The 12804-nt window shown below is 44.2% G+C and overlaps 1 protein-coding gene across 1 annotated transcript; it reads right to left on the bottom strand.

Moving 5' to 3' along the window:
* Positions 1 to 7603: 7603 nt before the first annotated feature.
* LOC125768765 (glutamine--fructose-6-phosphate aminotransferase [isomerizing] 2-like) lies at positions 7604 to 12735 on the bottom strand. Its single transcript, XM_049436848.1, has one exon. It carries the CDS (start codon positions 11468 to 11470, stop codon positions 9440 to 9442), a length of 2031 nt encoding a protein of 676 aa, XP_049292805.1. The 5' UTR covers positions 11471 to 12735; the 3' UTR covers positions 7604 to 9439.
* Between the last annotated feature and the right edge of the window lie 69 nt (positions 12736 to 12804).

The raw sequence follows: 12804 nt of genomic DNA, 5'->3' as shown, positions 1-12804 counted from the left end.
TATTTTTAGTCGGATGTCCAATGTTACCTTTGTCCTCTTAACTCCCTACCCTGGCTCTCTGATCCTTAATTCTCCAATAGAAAAAGGAGAACACCACAGCTTCAAAACTGCAAAATACTGCACTATGAGAGATCCACCACAATGGAGTTACGGGAAGGTATTCACCAACAGAAATTGTCGTCACAGTGTTGAGTGTGTCTTGTGCTCTTGGTGCCCATTGAAATCTTTTGATCGTGGTTGCATAACAGCCATGTTTCGATTTATCATTCAGGCCAAAATACGATCGACAAGATGCTGCAATGGCAAAGAAGCAAAAAAAAAACAAGCAACAAGAAGGTGTATATGGAACGGTGCGGAATAAAAACTAGTTTCGGTTGAACCATTTGGACCCTGTTGGTTTGGGCCTTTTTTATGGAATTGCAACACAATTGGGACAGCAAGTTTTTTTATTTTGCTAGCAAAATAAAATCTTCCTTAAAAAACACACCCCAAATCGTATTACCTTTATCAATGCTAGTTCTGCAAATAAATTTATTCATCACTACCAAATCATTTTTTGTGGTTTAGCTCTCTCATTATATATTCAAAAAATTCTACTTCGAATTAAATACAAAAACAAGATAAATGTAGAATTTCATGTAACGTGACTGATCACCAACATATCGCCCAATTTTTTTGAAAAAAAACCCCAAACGTCAGTTCTTATACTAAAGATTCGAAACAACCGTTTGTATTCAGCTCGTGAGGTTCATTTCAAATAGTACTACCGATTGTTCAGCACTTTCGGTTAGTTTCGCTTAAGAATTGATTCTTTTGATGAATTTGTCTCTTTTACACCATCCAACCCATACGCTACTGAAACAAATATTTTTATGCTTTTAACACCACTGTATAATCGCTGATACTTGAAAAATGTGTGTCTATTACACTGCGCGATCCCTTCAGAAACTTGAAAGGCGGATATTCACCGTAGCCTGTGTTAGTAGTCTGATAAGGATCCCTCTACACCTCCAGCCCTGATGGTCGAGTGGTCGAACGCACGTTGCGTTGTGCAAATGTTGTGTTGCCCCGTTTGCTGCCAAGCCGGTTTACCCAACTCAAGGTTGACCATGGTTCGGACCACAAATGGACCTCAAAATGTAGACTTTGCTCCTGTCGTGTAAAGCAAGCCCACCAGCTTCCGCCTTACCTGTGGGATCCACATACGAATCACGTCCAGCAGCAAAGAACTGGTATTCGCCACACGAAACCTGTCTGTATGTGTGAACGTTTCTTGGTCTGGTCCAGAGATTGGTTTGGTACAGAAAGTCAAACTCCAGCAAACGGATCTTTTTCCTGGAAGCTGACGTTACACGTCGAGGTCCGCAAAATCGAAGAGAGCACCCTTGTACACCTTCAAAAGGGAGGGAAGATACCAACACGACCGAAATGTCGGTCGTCACAAATGGGGGAATCCTGTTGCGACCAACATGCGATAACCGGTCGATCGCTATCGCACGGACACTGCTGTTATCTCGTCATCTTAGAAACGGTGACTTCGGTGCACATTGATTAGATTGGTTCGGTACGCACTACAAACACTACCGGACCCGTACTCGAGATGCTCCAAATGCAAGAAGCGGGACCTGGGGCCCATTGTGCGGAACCGGTTACGAATGAGACGAACACACACGATAAGATATCATCATTCTGCGTACACTACACCCGAATGTGATTATGCACAAATGCATCTGATGGACGGGGAACAACACACATTAAAATCGCTTCCTGTCTTACGCATCGCTGTTAATTGTCCGAGAGAAGGCGGAAAATGCATTTTGCTACCATCCGACCAAATGGCGTATCAATCGGGTGTGTGTGAGTGTGTGTGTATAAGTGTTTGCGCTTTGATGGCCAAACACTTACGTCATGGTGATACGATCGGACGAGAGAGAACTTACCGAATCGTGTACAGATTCGTACACCCGGAACTGATTCCATCCAGCTCGCAAGAGAAGTTGCGATTTTTTCGGGTCCAACGACCCCCAAACCATTAATGTGTACGATGCAACCAAATGCAATGGTTTCCATGATTTCGGAGATGTCTAATCTGAAAAAATAACGACCAATCGACATGAATAACGAAAAGGGGCAACAACAAAAAAAAACAGCAACGTAACGATGTCTAAAATGCAACCTACAAGTATCGTACCTTGTTTAATGCGGGGGCTAACACACAGCCTAAGTAAAGGCTGTGCCGTAGCACGATGCTGTGCTACCTTCTGTGCCTTCACTCTCATGAAAAGGGAAAGTGTCTGTCCGGTTCCAGAGCCTTGCCGTAGCAGCGATAGAATGGGCTTTCCTTCTCCTTTCCGTGTGTGTGATGGAAGCTGGTAGCCTACTCTTCCGGGGTTTTGTTTTTTTTTCTCAAAACATCAACCCGAGTATCGAAAATCCATACAACATTGCAACAACATCCAAGCAAACTGAGTAGGCAACGAGCTACGTACGAACCATGGGTTGAACTTTCCGCAATCGAATCCTCCATCTGCCTGCTTGGATTATTAGGTAATCATCGTCGTGCACAGCCTTTCTCGGGTGACTTTTACGTGGTTGGTGTCCCCTTTTTCCTGCTCACCCCCCCCCCCCCCCCCCCCTCTCCTACACCCCGGCTTCTGCTGGGTTTTTCGCCCCCGCTTGCTAAGTTGAAGCCGTGGCTTCAACACCAAAAAGCGGGGGTCCGGGTTTCACCTTTCGGCATCATGGTTTCGTGCTGTCGTCATGCATTGACGCTACAGAAGGTCATTCAACTGTGCAGTAAGGAAGAAGGAAGGGTTTTTCATTTGCTTCAAGGCTTTCGAAGCTATTGAGAATGGTACCTTTAGGATTTATCGACCCGCAGCCAGCGAAACGGTGGTATTTAAAGTCGGCAAGTTCTGCACATTCTCATCGATTAATGGGATAATTCGTTTGCGTTTTAATTTAAAAGTGAATATTTCACAAGACAACTTGTTAAAAACTAAATTTTAATATTCATGAAAAATTAATATTTGAAAGAAATAAGAAACAACAGCTTTAGTTGAAGTTCTTCTGGTATTGGATGTCAGTACCCAATTTATACTTAACACACAAAAAAAATAGCTAATCACGAAAAAGCAACATGAAAAGAAATGAGAATCTAAAGGTCAGTAAATGACATGGAATTAAATTAAATTAAAATTATATTCTAATGTGCTATGCTGTCGTTGTCGTTGAATAAGAGGAAATTAACCTCCGGTAAACTGTAAACCGAAAAATTCAGCCACTGAAGAATGTCCATGTTCCGTTAGGGGAAAGGTAGCTTGCACTGATTTACGAAAGGAGTTGTGGAATTTATTTGAAATGTGAAAATTACTATGAAAAGAGTAAATTTTACAATACTAACACTTAACAGTAAAAGATCTTTAAAAAAGTTAATGATCATGTGAGAAAAAGGAATTGAGATCAGTTTTAAACCTTCCGTAGATGATCTCCTGTATGTTTTTATCTCAAATCGATTGGGATTTCAATGATGGGAAAGCGAGACGATTTTACCAGATATTCATAAATATTGAATACCAGAATATTGATCTCGCTCTTATGTTTGATATTTTAATTTTAGAGCTCATGACTTTGGTCATGACTGACACTTTGGTGAGTTCACACATTCATCATGATTTTGAGTAAATTTACAACAAATAAAAAAAATAGTTCTTGCAGTTATTAAAATTAAAATGAATTAAAAATACAATATTTAAATCTGCAAAACCCTCAAGACATGTCAATTATAGACACTTACGTGAAGTACACAATTAATAGTAACAAAGTAAAAACAAAATATCATGCTGTTCAAGTGTGATAGTACAATTAAGTAGATCGCCGCTGAAGCTTGTCGGTAACTGCACCTTCAAAGCTGGGAATGAAATCACACAGCAAAATGGAACCATATAACTTAATCATGATAACAAAGTCGCATTAAGATCACTCGTTCTGAAGATACATGTTACAACAAGCGCTCGATAACAACAACAAAAAAAAGCTTTCCTTTTCATTTTTTTTGTGTGATACACACGATTCTAGACCCATCGTCTTTACCATTCACTCTGGCAAAAACAATACCCGCAACAGCAAGGTGCCTCAGGGCCGTACCTTAAGACGCAACAAAAGCCAAGCCTTTCGAAATCTGGACCAACCTCGCGCCCCTAATCCTTTCCACCCGATGTACGATGAAGCTCAGGAGTTGACGATTGTTCGACGACGAGTGATGCCAATATACGTTCTAAAATGGTTCCACTCGATCGAGCACACACCGTAGGTCTGTTTTACGCTGGTTAAGGCGGAAACGCTTTTTTTTTCCTCCATCGGTGCCAGTTATTAGCTGGAGCCGTAGAGTAGTTAATCCCGATTTCGAGTGTGCGACGCTCAGTCGTTTTCCATCGTGTCAGTTTGCACAGTTTGTACGACCTAAAAGGTTGAATAAGTCGTTCATGTAATTAGCTGCCGTACATGGTTGAGGTAGAGCAGCAAACAAACCAATATTTGGCATAAATATTGATCGTTTCGTTGGCAGCTTTGAGATGGTGAATATTGTGAAGGATAATTTGTTTAACTATTTTTTTCGAATAAGTAGTTTTAAAAAAATAATTAACGAAATATCATAAAACATTCCTTACATTTACTAAAAAAAACTTGGAAAATTATACAAAAGGAAACTGTGACCTTTGAGTAGTTAAGTAAATACTTCTTCTCCGGTGACACATTCGACCATGACGAACCGAACGAATGCACCAAAATGTGCAAACATCTTCTGATGGTTGGTGACAAATACAAACGTTTCTGTCCAAACGCATATTCGTTTTTTTTTTGTTGTAACCTTATATACTTTTATTCGCCAATGATCCCTGTTGTCACGCCTGTTCCAATGTTTGCCATCGTCAGCCGATCGCCAGCCAGGAAGGGAAAGGTGAAAAAAATGTCAAGGCTATCGAGATAAAAGTGAAAAGCTGTGACAGTGGGGAACGACTGCAACTGGCTTAACTGGCTGTGAAGTTGCCACACTCCCCCAAACCGTCCATTACAAAGGTACGCACCTCGCTTAGAAGCAAACTACAAGTTGGCCAGGGAGACTAGACAAGGTGGGAATAATAGTATCACGACAATGGTGAATGATTTGTAGCAGGGCGAGACCAGACGACAATATACTACATTCGAGTGGCCAAACTGAAACTGAAACTCGAACCAATCCGACATCGACAGCGACGGCGGAACAGGTTTGTTGCGCTCATCCTGGACACGTAGTTCAGTTTCGGTGTCCATCGAAATGGGGTGATTTTGCCGAGAGAACAGGTTCTTGCGCGACATGGTTCTAAAGGTCAATTAGGATCAATCTTCCTCGTTCAGGATGCGAGACTGCGAATAAGGTGATTGTCTCCAAGAAGAATTATCAAAACATTTCTTCATAATTGTCACACCATTTTGAACTAAAATTTTATACAAATTTATATTATTGAGTTGTGCAAAATTTAGATTTTATTGAAAAGACTTAGAAGAGTCGTTTACTATTTTGTTCTAGATGCAGTAATCTAAGTTTTAATTGTAATGAAAAAAGCTCTTGATCTTTCCATGGACTTTCGTCGACATGGAAAGTCGCCCTCTGTTGGTGGGACACGTATTTGGTAGTTTATTAAGAGCTAAGTTAAATTGAAAGCTTCAAAGTCAAGACTAGGTACGGACTAGAGCAGATTAAGAAAAATAACAAAATAATGTATAAGCTAAATTTTACTGCACAAAAACGAATTATGTACAAACATTTTAAAAAAAATGTAGAAGTTTATGTTGGAAGGTAAAGGTGAAAATAACCACTATGGAATAAAGCACTACAATATATTTTGATACGATATAATATATTTTGATGATTTTTTCCATAAAAAAAAACTTACTTTTGGAAGGGTAAATGAATTGAGTTACTTTTAAATTTAAGTCTGAGATTCTTGTTTTATCAGGAACCATTGTTCAATTACTTACCAATTACTTACCAGTATTCTATGTCACCAACATTTGTTCTTGTGAGTTGTCTGAACTTTCATATCCCTTTATCATTCTAAACTTGTATGTCTTGACGTGACCTAGGAGATAAAAGTCTGGATTTCGTCTTAAGCAATTACGTCACGTGTTGGTGGGGTCATTGTACATTAGACAAAGATTCTATAGATACTCAGAAAAATGAAAAAAAAGATAACATATCAAAATATGAATAACTTTCGTCTTGTTTGAAACAGCCACAGAACAAAACCATCAAAAGGGCAACACGTTCAACTACCAGCACTAAAATGATGGTCCCACCAATAGATAAAAAAAAGTTATCACCGTGTACCATCAAAACAACTTCCGGTACAGCCCAACTTTTGATCAACAACAAAAAAAGTCTAATGAAAACGTAAATAACGTACAACCATTGCGAAGGAAGTCTTCTTGCGCACCCAAAGTACAGTCCCGGGTGGGGAGAGCTTTTGCGCCGATCGTACAGCAATCAACACGCATACACACGCAACCAGACGAGGGGTTGGGCGAAAAGCACAACGTGACCAATATCTACCCTTCCCCCTCTCCCCCCAAAAAGCGGTTGTAAGGAAAGGGGGTGTATGCACGACATGCCACAAGGAAAGTGGGGAATCTACGTGCATGTCGGGTTGTCGACGCTCGTAAGCATAACGATGCAATCGGTGGAGGAAGCACACGCAGAAGGTTGCAGTCAGCGTTAGAGGGAGGCCCATTAAAGTTACCGTTAGCTTCACCATTTGCGGATGGGGTAGAAGAAGAAGAAGAAGAAGAAGGAAAAACAATCGTGTGTGAAGGTGTATTGCACCCAGATGCAACTGCATCAAACAATCTTTTCTATGCTTAGTTCTGTTGAAAATAATTTCAAAATCAGAAAATATGTTGTAAATATCACAAACCATATTACCTTTTATTGTTAAAAATGTAACAAAATTTAAAACATCTTCTAACACCCTGCGGAGCACCGAATTGACACCGAACAAAACAAAAAAAAAAGCCAAAAATCAAAGCAAAGGTTAATGGGGCGCGATCGACCTTGAAATTCGAAACACAAACAGAAAACCACTTTTATTATTGTTTTACGAAATATTCGCTTGATGAAGTAACGCATTTTCACTGCCGCAGCTTATTTGAAACAGAGAAGGCAAATAGCAAATACAACAGAGAGAGAAACAAAAAAAACCGCCAGTTGCCTAACCCGATGTGGTCATTAAAATGAAAACCACAAACACACACACACGCTTTTTGATACATTGTGTCCGAAATGAAAGTTCCGCGTCTTTTTGCTTTTTGGGGAGACCAGGTGAACAAGAAAAGGAAACAAATCGACGACATAATACGGGAGAAAGTATACACCGGGGGCGGTGATGTTTTGAGGTGATGAGGTCTTTAAGATGGCCGATGAGGTAATAGTCAAAACTCGATCAGATTGGGTCTGTTTCCGGTTAAGATGCAGGTTGATGAAGATGCTCCTGGTGCTGTCCAAATGATCGTGCCTCGATCGCATTTTCAGGATAGAGAGATAGACAGAAAAAAGCAACAAAATTGGTTGTTGTTTTTTTGTTTTTACCAATAAAAAGAAAGCACTAATACTTTATTCACATACACATGCATTCGTGCTGCACACTGCCTTTTACATGTTACAAGCTACAGCCGGAACGGTTCCTTATCAATTACTACGGTGTATCTCAATAAATTGCTATCGCAATGCATCGCGCTATTGGAATTAGTATTTCTTCCACTCCTGTATCCATACACGAAACTCCTTGAAGCTTGAAGTTCCCTGTACCATCTCTGCCGATTGGGGTCTGCCGAGTAATCTTTCTCTCACCCCTCAGCCCCAAACAAATTTACCGCATACCTACATATTCTGCATCCTTTATACTGCGTTCAATTTTTGGCTTAAATTTAGTCCTTACTAACCGAAAAAATGTGTGTGTGTGTGTGTGGGTGTTTGTCAAAAAAAATTGAGTTTTTTTTTGTTCCTATCTCGAACCTATTGCACCCAAAATAGAACAATGTTTCGTCACGCATCCAATACATTGTAACTGGCAGCGGAACGTGGCGTCTACGTCTACCACGCTGCCAGCGGCTGCTCTATACATGCGCTGGGGCGCGCGCGCGCCTCAAACTTCTAATCTTTAACTCACAAAACAAAACAATGGCCAATTTTACAAAGGAGACCGCGCACGTCATCTAATTTTTATGATTGAAGATACTGCTGCTGCCCCTTTTTTGTTGTTGCTGTTGTTGCACATTAGATCAGATTAGGCTGCTGGGCTTTTTTTTTTGTCTAAATGCCAAAAATTAGGCCAAAAACGTATCGCGCATGAGATACGGCAAAAAAAGAAAAGAAAGAAAGACTGATAGATCACATCTTCAGCAAATCTTTGACAGCCCTGCTGCTGCTGCTGCTGCTACTACTACTGCCGACCTATCAATTCCGTGTAAAATGATGCTAATGATAAAGTGATGGTGCTTATCACCGTAACAGAACATGCACACACAGACTGATACGCAGACGACGCACGTTGTTCGAGCTAGTTTTTGTGTGGTTCCATAGATACCTCGTCTGCCATTGCCATCTTCCGATCTTCCTTCTTCTGGTCCCATCCGTTTCCAGATTACAAAACAAGCTCGCCAGGTTGAAAGTGAGTGTGTTTGCGCATATTGGTGACGTTGCTTTTGCGTACGTGGCGGATCTTTCATTTTCCTATGCGAAACAACCTGCACAGACAGCACGGTAACAAAGTGCAAGCAATTATACAATATTACCATTGTTCCGATGATAGCGGTCTAGTAACAATTACAAAATGAGCTTATTGATAGCAGCAGGAGCAGACAAACCCCAAAACAAAAGATCAAGATTCTCACAAATCGTATTACTAAACAAGGTTTAACATTCATATCGTCACGCGCCTCCAGTGTGATGTTTGTGTAGTTTTGCAGCTGCATCTCAGCATCCAGGTCTGCCAGCAGCAAAAGGCCACGGGGGGGTAAAACAACTAATAGTAAGAATTTTTGTAAAATTGAAGCTTAAGTCCAATAATTCATTCTCTGCACTACATTCTCTATTGCCTGTGTGCGTGCGTGAGAGAAAGAGTTCGCTTTTAGCATAAAATAACAAATTTAAAAAAAAACTCTAGGAGAACAACTTAAACGCTATCGAAACGCTCCAAATAAAATCGTGGCAGCTTCCTGACATATTAAAAAAAAAAACATTGCAACAAGCACTAGTAAACGAAGTGGCATTTAAAAGAAGGAATATTCCAGCGTTCACAAACCCGGGGGCTCCAGTTCCCGGTACACATTTTCACACGCACGGTTAAACCGTACGATCACACGATACGTACACAGATGCTCACGGAAAATGTTCCCATGTCCCCTACTCGACCGTGACCGATTTGGCGAGATTTCGTGGACAATCGACATTGCAGCCACGCAGCACCGCAATATGGTAGGACAGCAGCTGCATCGGTATGACGGTCAGCACACCCTGCAGACAGTCGACGGTGCGCGGTATCTCCAGCGCCTTGGACGCGAACGTCATCGTTTCGGCATCGCCCTCCTCGCAGATGATGATCGGACGTCCTTCGCGGGCCGTCACCTGCTGCAGCGCGTTCATACACTTCAGATGGACCGGATCGCGCATTATGATCATCACGATCGGCATCGTATCGTCGACCAATGCCAGCGGGCCATGCTTTAGCTCACCGGCCATAATGCCCTCGCTGTGCATGTACGTCAGCTCCTTCACCTTCAGCGCACCCTCCATGCAGGTGGCAAAGTTGTACCCGCGGCCCATGATCAGCAGCGACTTCTGCTGGTACAGATCCTGCGCAATCTCCAGCACCTTCTGATCGAGCATCAGCACCTGCTTGATGTGCGCATCCAGATTGCGCAAACCCTCGATGATCTCCAGCCGACGACCCTGGAGCGATAGACGATCTTCGCTCATCACCAGCGCAAACATTACCAGCGAGATGAACTGCGACGTGTAGGCCTTCGTCGACGCCACGCCAATTTCGGGCCCAGCATTCACGTGCACACCGCAGTGCGATTCGCGACAGATCGAACTACCGACCGTGTTGGTAATGCCGACGATCAGTGCACCGCGCTGCTTGCAGTACCGCAGCGCCATCAGCGTGTCGGCCGTTTCGCCCGATTGCGAGATGAAGAAGCACACATCGTCCCGATAGATCGGCGTATTGCGATCGAGAAAGTCGGACGCCAGCTCCACCATCACCGGCAGCTCGGTCAACTCCTCCAGCAGCTGCCGTGTGGCTACGGCGCTGTGGTATGACGTGCCGCACGCAATCAACATCAACCGCCGGCAGCGCTTGATCTCCGGTATGTAATCCTTAATACCGCCGAGCGTCACCTTCTTGCTTTCGAAGTTGACGCGACCGCGCATCGTGTTGACGACCGATTCGGGCTGTTCGAAGATTTCCTTCTGCATGAAGTACCGATAGTTGCCCTTCATGATCTGCTGGATCTCCATCTTGAGCGTCGTGATCTCGCGCGCGTGCGGATCATCCTGGCTCTTCTTCAGCCGATGGATACCGAGCGCCCCATCCTTTACCGCGGCCACATCATCATCCTCCAGATAGATGACCCGGTTCGTGTGCTCAATGACAGCGGATGCGTCGGATGCGAAGAAGTATTCCACCTCCTCACCCGGATTGATAAAGTCGGCCGTGTTGTCCGGCGTCGGTTCCACCTGCACATTGCCGGACGAACCATGACGATGGCCCTTGCCGTACAGGATCGGTACGTGGTTGGTGGCGAGGCTTGTTTTCGCCTTAATCCCTACCAGCAGCGGTGAGCCACGGCGCGTCACGACACATTCGCCCGGGAAATGCTTCGACTTGAAGGCCAGCGCAAACGCACCCTCCAGCTGTTGGATCACCTGCTCGACCAGCTCGCGGAACGAATAGTTCGGGTGTTGCTTCCACAGATGATGGACCAGCTTCGCGATCGTCTCCGTATCCGTGTCCGACTCGAAGGCGTATCCGCGCAGCTCCAGGAACTTCTTGATGTCCTTGTAGTTCGTCACGATACCGTTGTGCACCACGACGAACGCGTTCGTGTCGTCCGATCGCTGTGGATGCGAGTTCACCTCGCTCGGTGCACCGTGCGTTGCCCAACGGGTGTGCGCAATGCCGACGTGCGTGTCGCACGATTCACTGAAATCGATCGTTTGGGCCGCCGAATGGATCGCATCCTCCAGCACCTTTACCTTGCCGGTGCGCTTAAACATCAGGATGTCGGCATCCACCGTGGCACCATCGACGGCTACACCGGCCGAATCGTAGCCACGGTACTCCAACCGCTTCAACCCATTCAGCAGCAGATCCAACACTTCGCGCCGTGTCTTCGGCGTAAGGAAATTCAGATACGCAAAAATGCCACACATGATGGTGCCTTTCTTTTCGCTTCCACAGCCCACCCGGGGGAACTATGCTCTTCTACTGAACCGTTCGTTACGCTTCGCGGAAACACGCACGCACCGTCACCAAAACAACAAAACCCGACCAGCCACACACACACACGAAGCCACACGCAGTGGAGACGAAGTAGGCGACGCGAAATGTTTCGAGCGAGAGACGGGCCGAACCGTGTGTGGAGTGTTGTGGCGTATTCGAATCGCGTACGGAGCTGAGGCAAGATCTTTCCGCGGGCGCGTACAACCGAAGACTGAACTGTTTGTCCGCTGGTCAACACCAGTTTATTGTTGCGGGCCGCTGTCTGGTTTGAAGCCTTCGCGATGTTGGTTGGTGTTGGTTACCTGTCCGTGTTTGCCACGGGCTCGTTTGACTGGTTCTTCTTGCGTTCGCGTGTCTTCGATTCGCCTCCCCCTCACGGAAAATCGGCTTCAGCGATCGGGTTCGGCGCGGCAGTGACTTGCTGCACGTATCCTAGGGTGTGTGTATCTCCGGGACACTTGCCCGATACTACTACTATTACCACGACGACGACGACGGATTGCGTGTCGGTGGGGTAGTAGGCACCAGACAAACGTTACTAGAAGGCACAACTTTCACCGATCGACTTCCTCGATTCGATCAAGTGCTGTAAACGATCTTGGTAGGCGCACAGTAGTGCTCTTGACGTGCCCGTATCGCCTTCTGCGTCTATTTAGTATGCAAAGCGCGACGTTTGTCTCCAAATTCAAATTGCCAACAGCAGCGGTGGGATCACATCCAGCCACCAGACGAAAGAGTTTACACGTTTTTTGTCGAAGTATTGTTGACGTGTACTTATTCCTCTGCTGTACAATACATTCTTCGTACTGACTGCAGATGTAATTCCTCTCTGTTTAATTTTTACTTTATCAACTGCCAGCAAACAATCACTATCACGATCAATTATGCGTTCCCCAAAATGGACGATTACACGAAATAAAATGTAAAAAAAACACAATACTACTAGAAACACACGGCCGGCAACAAAATCACTTTTCTAAACACACAATGTACGGCCACTTCTAAGCAACACACTTCACCTAGCCGTCACGCGGATATAACGTTAATTGGCCACATGCACGAGAGAACCGTTTTGTGGAATGGATTCGCGTTTTATTTCACTACAAGTAACCGTGATAAGGCAGCAATAGTAATTTGCTGTATTTGTTGTGTTTGTTTCGTGTTGTTTTTTTTTGTCTATTTTGCCTTTCATTGACGATTTCGTGCACCCGTCACAAATGCCAACGCTGCTTGTCAGCTGACTGTCAACGTGTGGGGGAAAGCT

The sequence above is a fragment of the Anopheles funestus genome, chromosome 3RL (genome assembly GCF_943734845.2).
Source record: "Anopheles funestus chromosome 3RL, idAnoFuneDA-416_04, whole genome shotgun sequence".
NCBI lineage: Eukaryota > Metazoa > Arthropoda > Insecta > Diptera > Culicidae > Anopheles > Anopheles funestus.
The sequence above is the reverse complement of the archived record's forward strand: the minus strand, read 5'-3'. Positions and strand labels throughout refer to the sequence as shown.

Excerpts from the sequence above, each read along its gene's own strand:
- LOC125768765 (XM_049436848.1), bottom strand. The coding sequence starts at position 11,470 with ATGTGTGGCATTTTTGCGTATCTGAATTTCCTTACGCCGAAGACACGG.